We start from the raw sequence: 17,476 nt of genomic DNA, 5'->3' as shown, positions 1-17,476 counted from the left end.
GGACCAGAGGTGCAACCCTCCCATGTTAGCACACAGGGACCAGGACCTAGCCTGAGGGAGACAAACATGGCTGGCAGAGAAGTGCACATTTTTTTTTTTTTGCTTTTGGTTCACAATTTTTTTATTTATTTTTTTATTAAAAAAACCCCCAAAAAGGGAAAATGAGCTTCTTTTCAACATTCCCCACTTTTAGCCTGTTGAAGCCCCACCCCCCACCCCTTCTGCCCCCACAACATCCTAAACATGGTCTTTGTAGACCAGGCTGATCTTAAACTCTTGAAGGAAGATCCACTTGCTGCTGCTCCCCCAGTGTTGGGATAAAGACACGCGTCACTGTACTCACCAAAGAATTTGGGTCTGTCTGTCTGTCTGCTTTGTTATTTTGAGACAGGATCTCATGAAGCTCTGGCTGTCCTAGAACTCACTACATAGACCAGGCTGGCCTCAAATTCATAGATATTGGCCTGCCTCTGCCTCCTGAGTGCTGGGATTAAAGGTGTGCATCACCATGTCTGGCTAAGGTTTTATTGTTTTATTTATGTCGATGTCTGTGTGTGTGTATATCCAAAGAGACCAGAAGAATGTTCTGGGTGCCCTTCAGAGCAGGAGTTATGGGTAGCTAACCTTCCTATGTGGGCGCTGGGAACTGAACTTTGGTTGTTTAGAAAAGCAGCAACTGCTAATTCAACTGCTGAGACATCTGTGTAGGAACACCCCCAGCCCTTTCTGGGCCGAGATAAAGGGCACTCTCAGGGTCCATGTGTAGCTCAGCAGAGTGCATATTTAGCATGTTTAGGACCATGGGTTCAAGCCTCAAAATACAAAATCAAAACACAACATTCTGACATATGCCAGGAATCCAAAAGGAGCTATTTGGGCCAAAGTGTGCGGTATATATGTTTTCAAGAATGGAGCCCTGTGGCTCTCCCTGAAGCTGGGTGCCAAGTAATAAATAAATTTACCACAGACTCTGGACTTAGGATCCTGATACTAAAAAGAGAAGAGAGGGAAGGAAGAAGAGCGCTTACCTGCCAGTCAGGGGGTACCTGGGCTCCAAATCCAAATGCTGGAAACAGCTTGTCTCTGTGGAGGACAATGAATTGTAAAGAGGCAGCAGGAGGATGGAGTCTAGAAGTGGAAGTGTATACAGGAGTGGAGTGGCCTGAACCTGGGACTCACGAGTCATAGTCTTGAACCACGCTGCCCACACTCCACAGTGCCGTCAGATACTCGTTGACTCCTGTAGGGCTCAGATAATGCAGGGAGTCAGGTGAGGATGGGTCACCATTGGAGCCAGTGAAGTCCATGCCCACCTGAGAGGAGAGCGAGAATGGAGGTGAAGGCTGTTCAGTCTAAGACTTGTCACTAGCCTAGGAAGGCACTCCCACTTACTTACAGTAAAGTTGATCTGGCAGCCTCCCATCACATAGTCCAGGAAGGAATACTCTGTCTCCACCTGCAGATGGGACCAGGTTAGGACAGGGCTAACATGCCAGCTAGCATCACGGAGCCCAGAGCTCAGAGCCTGGGTCACATGGGTCACCATCTTACCCGGCAAGTCTTGACAAAGACAGTTCCAGAGTTCCTGTAGCTTTTCTTTCTCTGCTGCTTCTCAGGGTGGATACATTCAAACTCAGCCTGGTGGACAAGAATTAAAGAAACCCACCACAACATTAGCCGAGGACCCGAGGACCTGAGGACCTGAGGACCCAAGCCATGCGTTCTCCAGACTTTCCTCTGGGCGGCAGCCTCATAGGCCACTGAAGCACTGTAAATAGTCACCACTTACCGGGACTGCTTGCAGTTGGGCCAAGGTAGTATGGAAGGTACCAATGAGATCATGTGACCCGTCACTGTCATAGTCTGAGCAGCGTACCTGAGAGAGGGCATGTATATGTATAAAGGAGATGCATGACAGGCAAGGACTCTTTTCCCAGGACCCCTTCCCTTGACCCATCTACTAAGGAGGTAAACTCCTCACCTGGATGGGTGTGTTGAGGTCCCCACTGCAGAAATGCTGAAGAGAGACGGAGAAGCGCTTCCAGGTAGGGTTCAGGTTGTTCTTGACTACCTAGGGGGAGAGTAGACAGATCTGGTCTGGTCCACAAAGAGCTCCCATCATCTCCACCCACACCAGCCGTCTTTTTCTCTCATCCCCCAAACTTGTTCATCATAACCCTTGCAGCTTCTCTCCTCTGCTAATCCAACCAATGCTTGCAGTCACCTCAGTTCTGTATGCCAGGTGCCACTTCCCGTCACCTTGCCGGAAGAACTCCAAGAATGGATCAGATTTTCCTAGAAAGTCCTGCCGATACCAAAGAGACTCAAATTATAAGACTAAGGAAGACAGCCATAGCACCAGCCCTTTCCCCTTAATTCTTGGATCCTCAGGGTCTCCTTCCAGACACACCTTCTTATCTAGGTTTCTAGCTTCCACCTCCATGGTCACTACACGATTGTCCTTTAGTTCCTGAGCTGAAACCTAGGAAAAGAAGGATGTATCAGCTCATGACTTATTTATTACACGGATGGCTTCCCTGCCCGAGGTTTATTCCTTACTGTAATGGTTCCCCGCCCTGCAGGCTTCCCAGGCTTCAACATCAAGGGTAGAGTCAGCGTCTGGCTGGACACAATCTGGGGAAAGTGAGGTAGGAGAGCTGTCAGCATCTACCTCAGGCAGGGTTGGGTCCTGCTTGACAGGGACATCCGAGCTCCAGGAGTCACTTGATTAACCCCGACTCTACTTACCTGACCCAGGGAGCATTCGGCTCCCCCTAGGAAGTCATCGTCCCCCAGCTCCGGTGTCTTGTTGTCTATGTCATAGATTCCAAAGCGGAGCTTCTGGACAGTCTCAAAGTGGTATTGTATCTGCAGAGTCTTGGAGAATGCAGGGCTTGAGCAGTTTCGAACACGTTCAGTCCTGCAAAGCTGTGGTGACAGGTCACTAGGCATCAGTGACAAACCTTCCACCCCAAACATAATGCTACCTCTCTCCATGATCTTAACCTTTAAGGTCCATCTCACCTCAGCCCAGGCCCCTCCCACATCCTGTAAAAGGACGCAGAGTGGGTCAGACTTGGAGCCGATGTCCTTGTCAATGAGATGGTCACAGGAAATGGACAGCTGAACCAAAGTCACACAATGGGCCATCTGTAGGGAAAAGAGCTGGGTCAAGCATCAGGGCCTCTCTGCCATTTTTCACTGACTATAGTTCCCAGCCTGGGAAAGTCACACACTTCTCACCCCTGAACTCCAAGTAAGCTCAATAGCACAGGATGCAGTTGTGACACCAAACTCTGGCTCCAGATTAAGCCTTACTCTGAAAGTGGCCTTAAGCTCAGCATGCCGTCCCACCCTGGGCCTTAGCCACCACAGAGAGTAAGTCACTCTGACCACTGCCTCGCTAAGGTCACACCTAAGCTGCATTTAGTCACCGCTCCCCAACAGCTGACAATGATCCCCTCCAAACTCTGGGGTTCTGCCCCATCCACTGATTCTTCTAGTCTCTACTCTGCTGTCCAAGTGCACTCCTCACCATTCCCACGTCATGGTCCAGTCCACGCCACTATCTATGTTGCCTAGAAACAGAAATGGCCTCTCCATCCATCTGGTCTCGGAACCTCTGCCATCCCTACTTCCACTTCACACCTCCACCAACAGGCTGTTGGTATAGCAACCAAATTAATCCTGGCAAAACACCCATGCCAGGCATGGTGGCTCAGCCTGTAATCACAGCACACAGGAGGCAGAAGCAGGACTGGTATAAATGCAAGGCCACCCTAGGTAACACACAGAGTTGCAGGCTACCTATGGCTACAAAGTGAAATCCGGTCTCAAAACAAACAGAAAATGCACTGTGGCTTAAACCTGTAATTCTAGCTCTGGGGAAACAAAGGGAAGGAACAAGAGTTCAGGGCTAGCCTGAGCTACAACCTGAGTATGAAGCCAGCCTTGATTACACGAGATCCCAACTCAAAAGCAAACAAAAGGGCTTGATACGGCTCAGCAGCTCAGAGAATGTCTCGCTCTTGCAGAGGACCTGAGTACCATCCCCAGCACCTTCGCTGGGTGGCTCACAACAGTCTACAACTCTAGCTCCAGGAGATCTGACGTCTCTGGCTCATGTCTTTACTCCACAGACACATATACATTAATTAAAAATAAAACAGCAGGACTGCCCTGATGAACTTGTAGAAAGCACAAGCGGCAGGCACAGAGGTCTGATGTGTGACATGAATTCCAGCTCCTAACGCCATCTGCTGCCAGTTCTCTGGTGCACTCATTCCGGCCTTCGCCATTCCTCAAGCCCACCAGATTCCTATTCCACAGACCTGCAGCACCCGGTACTCTTGTTTTTATTACCCACCGGACAGTCTCCTCTCCGTAAAGTTCATTCATCATCACATCTGTCACACAGGCAGAGTCTTGCCTGCCACTGTGAAATTCGAACCCTAGCACCGACACATCGCAGACTCAATTGTGGCTCTCACACCAGTATCTAATACTAAACATAGGTTGGTTACAGTCTCTAGTACGAGGATGAAAACTCCATGTGTGAAGGAGAATGTATCTGTGCATCACTCTATCCCCAGAACCCAGATACGCAGGTTACAAGAAATCTAAAAGGCCATCTGTAGCCCAAACTCTCAGACGGACTCGTCTCCTGTCTCCAATTCAAGCAGCAATGAACCTCTCCAATTCACCTGCTTCCTCTGTCAGAAACATCACCTTATGAATCACCAGAGTGACTACAATGAAGTTCCTCCTACAGCCCATAATGATGTGCAGGCGACATGACCTATCTACGTCAAGTGTACAGAGATTCCCAGCTGGACTGGCCTCAGCAGCCCAGCAGGACTTCCTGGGATGCTGCCCAGCCTCAAGATCCCTATTATCCATATCAGGCTCTTATCAGCATGCACTTCCTGATTTCCACATCAGCAAACCACCAGCCTGGGAGCACTTAGGGAGGGATCCGGCGCTTCAGTTGAATATGTAAGAGTGGAGGGCCCTGCTGGGCATAGGTGGAAGAAGAGAACCCTGACCACATGAAGGCTGGATGCCCCAGGGGGTGGGAATTTTGAGGGTGGGGAGGTGGGAGTGGGGGGGTAGATAGAAGTTACATCCACAGAGAAGAAGGAGGAGGGGTGAGGGGATTGGGGGTTCCTGGGTGCGTGGGGGATGGGGTAAGGAGACAACATAGGAAATGTAAGTAAAACATCCAATTAAAAAAAAAAAAGATCCCTATTATCAGCCCTCAGTCAACCTTCTCCTCCCAGCCTACACCACCTCACTCTGGTCCCAAGTTTCCTGTTGGCTGTTGGTTTTATGGTATTGGGAATTGAACCTAGAGCCTTCTGCATGCCAGGCAACCATCTGTCACTGAATTTCATCCCCAGCTCCAGTGTCCCACCCAGATCAGTACCCACACTGTTTTTAGAGTCACCTTCAGTACTTGATAATAAGTAATAAGGAAAACCTCACTACTCTTCATCCAAGAGTCTGGAGCCAAACTAAGCCGGATGTGTGCATTTTCACTCCCACCCAGAAAGCCTCCTGCTTCCCCAGAATGTGACTCCACCTGAACATGAGAGGCTGTGGTCTGGAGGCAGTCAACAACTGCAAGTAAACTGTGATTGGCAGACCCAGTGTCCTAAGGTCAGTCTACAAGAAGCACGAAGACTTTCAACCTTCCGGATTGGCTGGCTCCCTCAGAGGTTCAACAGACCATAGCTTTTGCCTCATCATAAACAAATCCCATGTCTGTCATCCCCTCATGTTCTCTAGGACAGTGTTTGCTACTCTTTTCACTACTGCTTTAACAGCAGAGAGATCCAAAACACTCAAGGAAACTCAAGGTACATCAGCCAGGTGGGGCTGGGCTCCCTACGAAACACATAAAGGAGTGCTGAGCATCAATCAGCTCAACAGGTAGAACCGTGTCCACAGTACTTGAAAGCACTCTAAGTCAGCAAGAGTGTAACCCAGTTTTAAATGTGTTACTTAGGTAAGTATATATGCAATAGATCTGAATACACACACACACACACACACACACACACACAGGGAGGGAGGGAGGGAAGGAGAGAGAGGAGAGAGAGAGACAGACAGACAGACAGACACACACACACACACACACTGACTGACTCAGGGAAACAGAAGTATGTCAATGTTGCTTTTAGGGGTGTTGTAGAAATGAGATAAAATCAAAAATTTCTTATGTTCTATACAACCCCTTTTTATATTTTAAGACTTTGCATCATCACTTTGCAGATGAGGATGACATTTGACCTTAGATTCTGGATCCTCTGACCTGTCTCCCGACTAAGTGCAGCCTTCCAGCACCATGCCTGGGTTGTTACAATCTATACACTTCTGCACTGTTTTCAACATGATACATGTGCAGGGTCTTGTTAGCTTCCTACTCCACACCTTTCAGTATCTACTACTCAGTTCAACAACAATCAAGCTGTCACATTTCTGGTCCTCATGGGTTTCTTTGCCTCAGTACTGCCTCGGCTAGCCAATTTCCACAAAATCCTCACTAACAGCCCAGTGACCCTTACATTTAATACCAATCTCTCTAGCAAGCTACTGTGTTCTCCCAAAGAGGAGGAAGAATTTCTGCAGAAGAGAGAATTTTGGCAGAAGTGAATAGTAGTGTGTTGTGATTAACCCTGCATTCTCTGGCTCAAGTTGAAAGACCGTTCGAAGCCTGCCACCTTCCTCAGCTCTTTCAGTTGGGATGGGCAGAATGTTAGAACCAACATCCTACCTAGTAAGTATCTTGTCAGCTACAGCTCTGGTCTGACATGACTCTCCTTATGAATTCTTGCCCAGTAGGATTTCATTGTCTTTGGATAACTGCAATACTTTCCTTTTTCAGTCCTTTGTAACTACATAGCCATTTCTGTGTTTATTAGCTAAATGAAGAGCAAGCAGATCATGTCATCTCTCTGTTTTAAACCCCGGGATAGCTTCCCAGTACATTCAATATAAAATCCCAAGTTTAAGAGCTGAAGAGGTAGCAGGGACCACAATTCAGCTTCCAGCACCCACATCAGCATGAAGCAGCTGCAAGGAGTCCAATGTCCTGTTCTGGTATCCAGACACTGTAACCACATGCACAAACTCATACACAGACATGTACAAGTACACAACGCACACACACACACATACCACCACCAAAGTTCTGTGGCAGGCAAGGTAAGATGGCTTAGTGGGTAAAGTTACTTGCCATCACACCACAGCTTGATCCCTGGGGCCCACACAAAGGAAGGAGACACACAATGGAAGGAAGCAAATTATCTTCTGTCAGATGGACTCCACATCTCCTCAATGCCCCCAACACTAAATATAATTTTAAAAATTTAAAAATCCAATCCAATCCATAGCTCTTACAATAATATACAAAATCTAACCCCTGAGTAAAAGGTCACGCAGCCACCCAAATGTGTTCTCACTGGGCTGTTCTGATTCACTTAAGTATCAAGGCCATTCTCCAGCTCAGGGTGTTTGTACCATGTCTTCTCCCATGGATAACAAGCTATGTTAAGAACAGGAAACCTGTCTAGTTTGTCTGTAACTCTGATACCTACTTACAATAGACACTCAGTAAATACTCAGTAACTGAGTTAATGCTGAAATTACAACAGCAGAATTCTGCCTCCCCTCCTCTTCCATTTAAATATGAGTTCCTTAGAACTAGCACTAAGTATTCTCTCTCTAAATGCCCAGTACTCAGTGTAGGAAATTCGTGCTCATGGGTATTTTATGAACTATCAGAATGAATAACTTGAGGCCCTTTTCATCTGAAAGAATGCATACCAATAAACCTTCCCTATCTTGCTCCTTTAACAATTGAGCTGACAAATGTTAATCTGGAGGGCTTAAGATGTAGTGGGAGTTTGCCTAGTTATACACAGCCCTGGGTTCAACCTTCAACACTAAAAATAAACAAAAATCAAACCATAAAATTTCAATATTAAAACTCCTATAGTTCCATATCAACAAGAACCAATTTAAATAAATAGGCACAAGATTCAAAGATACTCCCAACAACCATGAGTAAGAAATAAGCTAATGAACTGATCCAGGGCATAAGTGACCAGAGAAAGGCAAAATAAAACTAAATATAAGACTACCAAGGCCAAATTTTGGCAAAGGATATAGGAAACCTAAGAATTGGTAAAGCATTCAATGTGTCACTTTGGTAAACAGCCTGGCCAAGTTGTCAGGAAGCCAAACATCCACAGAGCCAAGTATAACTGCCCGGCAGACTTTAATCTAGAAGACAGGAAACACTATCTCCACCAAGCTTTTCTTTTCTTTTGTTTTTTTTGTTTTTTTAGACAGGGTTTCTCTGTGTAGTTCTGGCTGTCCTGAACTCACTCTGTAGACCAGGCTGGCCTCGAACTCAGAAATCCGCCTGCCTCTGCCTCCCAAGTGCTGGGATTAAAGGCGTGCGCCACCACTGCCCAGCTCCATCAAGCTTTTTACAGAGTGCTCATAGCAGCTTTATTCACTGTAGCCAAAAACATTCCTAGAGTCCACCAACAGAATGGACAGTTATGCTTATAGAAAAATCAATCAGCAATAAAAAAGATTAATACCTGAGGAACCAATAAATGGTAAAATCCATAAATATTAAGGATAAAAATACTGATTCAATTTATTAGCTTTAGAATTGGCAAAAACTAATCTCTGGTGTCCTCTCCCCCAGGGAGAGGTTGGTATTGACAGAGAAAAGCCAGAACTCTAGGGAAGGATGGCCAGATTCTTTACCATGGTAGGCCTTTGCCTCGGAGGATCTACACGTATTTCCATCCATACCACTGTGGGCCCACTGGGTGCAAAGTAAGCATATAGGGCTCAACTCTCAGTGATATTATGAAGTTGACCTGGCTTCTAGTCTAAATATCACAAATTCCCATGCAACAAGGTTCCTATTTCTCACAGATTCCCCCTTTTCTTACTGGAATTTACTGTGTGGAAAAGAAACACCTTGATAATCTGCAGTTTCACTGGCCACTAAGAATCAGGTCTACAACGCCAGCCATTTGAGGAGCTCACAGCCAGCTTGAGTCACAAGACCCTGACTCAAGGATACAGAAACAAAATAAACTTGTAGTTCTCTTTTCTGTGATACTAAGTAACAAACTCAGAACCTTGTGTATGACATGTAAGTACTCTTATCTCTAAGCTACTTCCCTAGTCCCCACCCTGATGGAGGAGCCCTGACTGGCCTGAAGTACCAATTTGTCTTCATCTCAAGTGCTGGGATTGCAGCTGATAACTATAGCTAGTGTTCTACTTTTTGAGCTAAGTTTCTTTTAAATTACCTGTAACCTGTGGAATTATTAATTTCAAGTCTTAAAACTACTGGTGTACTTCTTACCACCCTTTTATTATTCCTGAGCAGCTACATGCCACTTGTTGAGACATCTCTTCAGATAGCTTAGGCTGACCTCAAATTCACTGTGTTTCTGTCTTGGGCTTCAGAGTGCTGAGATTACAGCCTGTGCCCACCATGCACTGTCAACAACTACAGACTTCACCCAGACTCACTGTTCATACAGTGTTATTATTGCCATGAGGCTTTCAACTTCCTTGAATATCACAGTAAGGTGATTCCGTAAGAAAATTAAGCTTTCTCATTTAAGAGGTCTGGCTTATACTTATTAGATCTGTGTGTACAGAAGAATTCCTGTTCAATCAATTACAGGATGAGCCAAGGACCTTCAGAAATGACTTCAGAGTGACCTGGTCTAATGCTAAATCCATCACAGGAAAGGTGAACTTTCTGGTGTATTCTGTTATCTCCTTTCCATTTGGGACCAGTACAGAGTTTCAGATGGCAGTATCTAGAAGGTTGAGTTCTAACCTTTTCTACCTTGTTCATGATCACATACATGGGGGTGGAAGACTCATTCCCTTCCATTTTCCTTGTTTTTTGCCTCTCCCCCCACAGCCAACCTCAGAGCTTTCTAAGCCCCATACTATGTCAGAACACAGTTATATATTCTCTCTTAAAGCAGAGACTCACAGCTAGCTGGGCATGGCGGTGCAGGTCTCCAGTCCCAGCTGAGGCAGAATTGAAGGTTTGAGTCAACTTTGAGTTTACATAATAAATATGTGTTGTAAAACAATTGAAAAACCCTTTCTCACTTTTATAGTTTGCAATATCACACATGAGTGATTGTCTAGCCCACATTCTGTGACAGCAGGCAGAGGAGAGGCAGGATTTGGATGTGGCCATATGGTTAAGTGAAATTCGGGTGAGAATACAAACACCTGGACTCCTAAATCCTCCTTAGAACTTTGGTTTTTGAGACATCTCACCATGTGGCACTGGCTGGCCTGCAACTTGCTTTATGGAACAGACTGGCCTAAAACTTGCAGAGTCACCTGCTTCTTCTGCCTCTCAAGGGCTGGGATTAAAGGCATATATACCTTCATGCCTGGCCAAGAACTTTCTGAATTATAGTTACTCTCTTCTTTCCTGAAAATTTTTTTTCCTATATTCACTATTAATCTGAAGGAGAACACAAAAGGATGGACTTCCTAACAGTTAGCAGGCACCAAATACTGCTCCTACTTCCCAGTCACCAGATGCTACTGTACCAGATGGTGTCCTGCCTATAAAACTTAGGCAAAATACTTGTCTCCGATTCCTTGGCTATAAGGGGATATGATTAGCTCTGAAGACTCGTGTAGGTATGTGCAAGGCTCTTAGCTGCTTCAGACCTGTGCTGCAATTATCAGCATGTTTTAGCCATCACCATCTTGTCAAGCCTCATACAAGCTCCCAGACAGCACTCAACTTCTTTGGAGGCGCCGCATTTATTCTACAATGGACAACTGTTTTCTTTCCATGTTTCTCCACCACCTTGCCTATTGAAAAACTCTTTGTAGCAGGGTCTCATAGAGCATGCAATGTCCTCCAACTTTCAAGAAAGCCAAAGTTGGTCCTTATCTTTCTACCTTACAAATGCTTGATTGTAGAAACTCTGCCAACACATCCCTAGCTACACACCACAGATCTACATACACACCACAGACCTATATGCAATAAAAACTTCAGGAAAGCTGGCATCACTGTACTGGACTAGACTTAAGCAATTATGTGAGTAGGTACATTTAAGTTGGCACATTTAAGAATAAGCAAAGATTAAATGCTGCCCTCCCCTGGTTTTCCTTGGAGAGGTTTCCTGCATATCATTATTGATAGGGACTCTCTTCAGTAACAGAAAAAATATGTGCCCACAATTTTTTATGTTCTTTTCTCAGCATTAGCAGGCTCTAACTGCTCTTCATAAACACAAGGACAGATTTTTTTTCCTCTCCTGGGTTCAGTTGCATCCAACTCAGTGCCAGATGGCCTAAAATCCACTTACTGGTCCTTGAAGTTCATGAATTATGTGAGTCTCTTCATACTCAAGAGCTTTATCAGAAAACCATGCAATCCCTATCTCCCTTTATCTACCCAAAGTCATGATATAGAAGTGGCAGGGGCTACAAGTATGTCAGTCTCAGTGTAGCAGCATCATTCCTTCAGACAACTCAGTCATGCTCACACCTGCTGTTGCCTACCTTGGCAAAATGAAGCAGCTCACAGATGCTGGAAGGAATCTTGGAGGCCAATCAGGAAATCCTCCAGAGGCTCCCAATTGAAGCACAGCCACCCACTAATAGCCCTTCCCCCATAAAACTGGAGCAGTCCATGCCCACCAGCAGCGCTTTTCTTCTTCCCTTCTCATTTCTGCAAGGGACATGGAGAAGGCAGTTGTTCTTCTTAACCCTGCATCTACCTGTAACTTTAGGATTCTCCAAATTTAAAACAGCAGCTCCAAAGACATTTCTCGCAAGTCACAAACTGACCCGAATAATTTTCTTTTGAGACAGTCTGTAAAGCAGGCTGGTCTATTACTCAGATCCCCCTTGCCTCAATCTCTCAAGAGCTGTTATTAAAGGTACTGCTACATCATGACCAAGTCCAAGTTCTTACTATAGTGACATTCTTTATTCATACACGACTCACGTCTAATAAAAGGTATGCTTTTAAATTAAACTTTTAAACAATGAAATTTATCTAGACTCATGTACTTCTAAGCCTAGGAGTCAGACAGAATCTGGCAATACTGCAAAACCTAAAGTGTGCACACAAGAACATAAGTGGGAAATACAGCAGGTTCCCAACTTGTGGAAAAGGTCAGAAAAATCTGAAAGTCACTCACTAGATTCCAGCATCTCCAAAGATCTTCTCAAAGCCAAACACACTTCACCCATCACGGACCCTTCATAGTAGAAAACCTAGCCCAGAGAGAACTAGATATGGAGTTCTTCTCCACCCAGAGACTCTGAACACATCCTATATCAAACTTCATCTGCCCACTGAAGTCCTATACCTGATCAGTACCATGTTAGTGGGTAGTGCTTGTTACTCCATGTTTACTTTTGTTGGGGAACTAAAATCGAGCATTGAGGGAAGCTCTTCCCTAACAGACTGGGGATCCATTTTATATGAACACTATTAGTGAATTCAGCCCCACCTGACACCTCTCAGATGAGGGAGAAGCAGGAGACACTTGCTACCTATGAAGTATGAGAGCATCCATGAAAATTCTGTTTGTAGTTGTGTAGGTTCATAGCGCATACCTGAAATCCTAACACTGTAGACTTCCCTATCAATAAAATGAGAGTGGTGATGCCAACTCTGGGGGCCAAGGTTACACTAAGAGTGATCAACAAGGGCCTCTTGTTTGGTGGGATGCCTAATAACTGTTCTCCTTTAGTGCTCACAGGTAAGTAAATGAACCTTTGGGTATTGGTGTAGCACCCCTTCTGATCTGCTTGTGGGACACTTAGGCAGGATGGGGACAGGCTACGACAGAAAACAATGACTGATCTCTCTTCTGAGTAGCAATGTGGGGCTTCTATTCTACTGCACTCAAAAGGGAAGGGAGGTTACCAAAGCAGCCAAGTCAAACACACTTAAGCTTCATTTCAGGGCCAAAATCATACCAATTTCCTAAAGAAATGGAATAGCTGGGTCCCAGAACCACAGACACTTACCACTGAATAATCTGCATTCTCTTTTACAGAACAAAGCCCAAGGCCACATTAGCTATGGGCCACAAGAACTAATGGAATCAAAAGGAATTACTCTGTCCCATTCTGTCACTAGTTCCCATTTTATAGTTCAGTTCAGTCTTAGAGCTAGGTAGCCACTTAAGATAGTCCCCTACTGTACTTTGTGGCCTTCTCTCCATGGCCCACATATACTAACTAGCCTTATACACATCCACCATAATCTCCTTACCACTGAAACAGCAACAGAGGACTTGCAGGACTCCAAATTTACAGGAACTCATCAAAGGGATAATTTTTAAACAATACAAGTAGTTCATGTATGGCAAACTTCATCTCATAAAGTGGCTTACAGCAGCTACCTTCAAGGGTGGTCCACTTCTGCTTTTATACTGCCCTGTTACATATCTGGTGCCTGTTGATACATGGTGGATGTGAGGAAAATACTAGACCATCTTCCTGAGTATCACCAGGGAGAGAACATTGTCAGAAACTATTGCCTCTCCAGTGTGCATGCTGCTTCATCAGCACAGTGGACCAGAGCCTTTGTTCATAATGTATGTTTTCCCGACTCACTGGTTTAATAACTCACTTGGTTGGGATATGTGGAAGATCTTAAGTATTAGCCTCCAAAAGTTCTGTCTGGAAAACTAATAAAACTTCAACAGGGAAATATAGTATAGCCACAAACTTGTTTCCACATGAGTTAACTGTCTGACCATCAACTGGCCAGGAAAACCTTCACTCAGATCCTGTGGCCTTTTTATCATTAAGTCCTGTTGTGCTATGCACATAAGACTGTCCAAAAATTTGTTAGCATGGCACATAGCTATGGCTAAGCTATAGTTACATGAACATAAGGGTATGAAGACCAACAAAATTAAGACCAAAGAAGCAAAGTGGTCTACCTGCTGTAGTAAGTAGCAACTTGAGCAAGTTCATAGCCAAGGGGCATTGCTGGTTTCAGAGACAGATCACACGGCCTAAGGGAATTACAGATGCAGTGTCCCCATTTGCAATGTATCATGTGGAACAGGGAACAGAAGCCTAACTCAGAGTGCAACAAGGCATGAGAAACTCAGCAGCAGCACAGGCTGCTAAGTTTGTCTATTTAAGTGGTTCGGCCCCTTCAGCTTCTTTTTCTCTCTTGAGACAAGGTCTCACTATGTAGCTGGCTGGCCTGGAAGTTACCATGTAGACCAGGCTGAACCAAAGTGCTCGAATTGGGATGTACCACAACCAGTGTGTAGCAACACAATGTGGTTGTAACAGTAATCACTTAGCTAACAGGCTATGAATCATATAACTATCCTTTCCAACCAAAACCTCTTAAGTAAATGATCTCTACTATCAGGAGGCTACAGTTCACTGAGACTAATCACCCTGGTTTCCAGCAGATTTATTTACATGTGAGGAGGCAAAAGGAGAAAACTGGTGGTGGAAGCAGAGACTGAAACATCAAGGAGCTGGCATAAACTCCTGGGATGAGTCAGGCTATTGCCAACATCTGTATTTGTTTTTCCTCCTTCCAAAATAAAATAGATTGTCCGATTATTGAGAAGGACTTAAAAATAATTGTTCCCTAGGCCAGAATCTAGATGTCTGACGTGAGGATGCCAATATTAACACTCTATGCCATTCACCACTTCTCTGCAACTATTTGCTGAGTTTCATGTCTTAACCTCTAACATTTCATCAGAGGAAGGCACCTGAGGCTAAACAGAAATCAAAGACCATGGTTAATGAGAGTTCTCCCCTAATATGCAGCCTCAGTGCTTTTGAAGTGTTGCCTTGTGCCTGGGGCTGAAATGTTCCCATCAGGGTCATTTCTCCTGGATTCTTCAGTAGCAGAATGGTATGTAGAAAGCATGATATGCTGCACTGGTTGCTTATTGTTACATATGTTGACTGAGAAAAGGAGCCATACTTAAGGATGTTTGTAACTCTCAAATATATACAATGTAGCTCAATACATCACAATTAAGTCCAGAAGAGCATACTAAGAATTAGCATTTAATAGATGAGCTTGCTTATGTTGTTGGATACGAAGCTTTTCCGCAGAACTGTCTGTCCCCACTGTAAATGTGCTACTACAGTACTCTTCAAACCCTATCAGATTTTAGACTAAAAAATTGCATTTTTTTACATGAAAAGGCAAAGCTTTAAGTTTAGATCCTACCATATCCCCTTAAAAAGGATGATTACACATATCAGATATACTTTCTTGTGTAAAATGCTAGAGAGCAGAAAACAACAAACTGCAGAAGTGATCTCTCCTGAGTTCACCCCATCTGTGTGTGCAGGGCTGCTGATGCCATGCCATCATTTTGCAAATGCTTACTCAACACTAGTCAGTTTTAAAAAGACTCAGACAAGGTAGCCTGTGTCTGTTGTCCAGTTACTCCACAAGCCAAGGTGAGAGGAATGCTTGAATCCAGTTCTATGTAGCCTGGCCAATACAATCAATAAAATCACTCAGTTGCTATGTGGAATTACGTATTAATTAGTCTAAGCTCTTCAAAAGCTGGACATGCAGCTAGTTTGGTGGCAGACTGCCTGCTCGGACTTTCTAACACAATAGGATATTCAAATACAAGCTAAATTCTTACATGATAAAGATAAAAATTACAAGCATTCCCCAAGACTGGTTGTAAGAAACAGCCCATGAGTTCTAGCAATTCTAACCCGTGCTTTAAAACCAGCAGGCTATGACAACTCCGTTGGCTAATTTCATTAAATTGAACAAATGTGAAAGGGACAAACCCAGAACACCAATGTCACAAAGCAGCATTGTTTTGGCTACCTTTTCCTCCCCACCTCAAACCCATCACAGAGGAATACAAAAGCAAAGCTTTCGGTGAGTGAAATTAAGAACCTACTCCAAAGCATTTCTTTTCCCTTTTCCACTGCAACCAGTATTTGAAAATACTGGTCCACAGACCCTTGGAGACTCCTGGTGAGGAGGAGTATCTGGTCCTCAAGTTCTTACCAAGTCCACATAACGAAGCCATTAACTAACAAAGCACACACAATAAAATGAAATTCTGAAAACAAAGATACCACAGATTTGACCTAGAATCAAGTTTCCTCTTCTTTCCACACTTCAGCATTAGAAGACAAAAATAAGCAACAATTGTTTCCTCTAAGATCACCAAATCCACATTTCCAAAGGCACAATATATTTGAGTTAAAAACAAAAACCCAAAATGTGGTATTATAGCTCAAAGAAGTACTGTGCAGTTAAAGCATTAAAGCATGAGCCTTTATTTTGTGACAAGTTTATTGAACAGTATCCAAGACGACTTCTTTATAAACAAAAATTACTAAATGATGCCAAAGTAGGATGTGCTGGCAATGTTGTGGTCACACTATCAACAGCCCTTTGGCTGTGCTTGATTTCAAAAGTTTGGACTACAGAACTGCCAATAAAACAGCTGAAGTAAAAGAACTTACACATGGCAATTGTGAGTGGGGGAAGTACTCAGTGATCACCGCCAGCAACGTCCCCAAAACACGAACTAGGAGTCATTGTACATGTTCTTCACTCATTTTTCCAGCGCTTTCAAACTGAGTGCATTTTATTTTTATACACTTCAACAATCACAGAATTCATCAAAGTGGAGTTTGAGTTAGCTTTTGTTTCCTTATTTTTGTGCAAGGTGAGGGAGCATTTCCACCTAAAACCATGTGTGCTTGCTCACTTCCATGTATGTACGCACTCCTCCATTGTCACCAAGCAGATCAAGACTGACCTTAGCTACACTGAATATTACTATCTGTAAGTTTGACATTTCCTAATTCAGCTTTAATTGTCAATGCTTTGACAACGTAAAATAACAAGTCAGGAACTACATTTCACTTAACACCATTGCATTAAAACAAAACCTAAAACAGCCACTAATAATTGTACATCCAGACTATTATAAACACAGAAAAACCTCCAAATTATGCTTATGAGCTAAATCTGACACTGGAATTTTAAAAATTTACAAATTTGCTTATTTATACAATACATTTGTAGATTGCTCTACTCCTATAAACCAAAAGAAAAATAAACACTAGTAGAAACGTAGGAGAAACAAGTTAAACCTAATGAAATATTCTTTTCCATAAATGTCAAAGTCACCGAAAACAGTTAATAAAATTTACACATGAAAATTGAGAATACCTTGACAGTGTTTACAAACACTTTGATCAAAGCTTTACAAAACCTTCACACCATACAAATGAAAAAATTACGTAAATTCAACTCTATACCAAGTCTAGTTCTGGAGAAAATTTGTCTAACGAGAGGTATAGTTTCATAGAACACATTTTCATGGTTATTAAAACAAAAATAAAAACTGAAACTTCAATGCCAAACAAGATAAAACAATATACGTAGCAA

At 43.8% G+C, this 17,476-nt stretch overlaps 1 protein-coding gene across 4 annotated transcripts in view; it reads right to left on the bottom strand.

The window, feature by feature from the left end:
• Positions 1 to 17,476, bottom strand: part of Cpne1 (copine 1) — a 40,933-nt gene that overhangs the window by 5,150 nt on the left and 18,307 nt on the right. For all 4 annotated transcript variants that reach the window (XM_028775243.1, XM_028775242.1, XM_028775244.1 and 1 more), the window contains exons 2-12: positions 3,025 to 3,150; positions 2,749 to 2,928; positions 2,560 to 2,634; positions 2,411 to 2,482; positions 2,225 to 2,305; positions 1,982 to 2,071; positions 1,790 to 1,876; positions 1,552 to 1,638; positions 1,397 to 1,456; positions 1,180 to 1,313; positions 1,029 to 1,083 (exon numbers count right to left, since the gene is read on the bottom strand). In XM_028775243.1, the coding sequence (XP_028631076.1) occupies positions 1,029 to 1,083; positions 1,180 to 1,313; positions 1,397 to 1,456; positions 1,552 to 1,638; positions 1,790 to 1,876; positions 1,982 to 2,071; positions 2,225 to 2,305; positions 2,411 to 2,482; positions 2,560 to 2,634; positions 2,749 to 2,928; positions 3,025 to 3,150 (1,047 nt within the window). The remainder of the gene's footprint in view (positions 1 to 1,028; positions 1,084 to 1,179; positions 1,314 to 1,396; positions 1,457 to 1,551; positions 1,639 to 1,789; positions 1,877 to 1,981; positions 2,072 to 2,224; positions 2,306 to 2,410; positions 2,483 to 2,559; positions 2,635 to 2,748; positions 2,929 to 3,024; positions 3,151 to 17,476) is intronic.

Source organism: Grammomys surdaster, unplaced genomic scaffold, assembly GCF_004785775.1.
Source record: "Grammomys surdaster isolate TR1022 unplaced genomic scaffold, NIH_TR_1.0 254, whole genome shotgun sequence".
NCBI classification, from domain to species: domain Eukaryota; kingdom Metazoa; phylum Chordata; class Mammalia; order Rodentia; family Muridae; genus Grammomys; species Grammomys surdaster.
The sequence above is the reverse complement of the archived record's forward strand: the minus strand, read 5'-3'. Positions and strand labels throughout refer to the sequence as shown.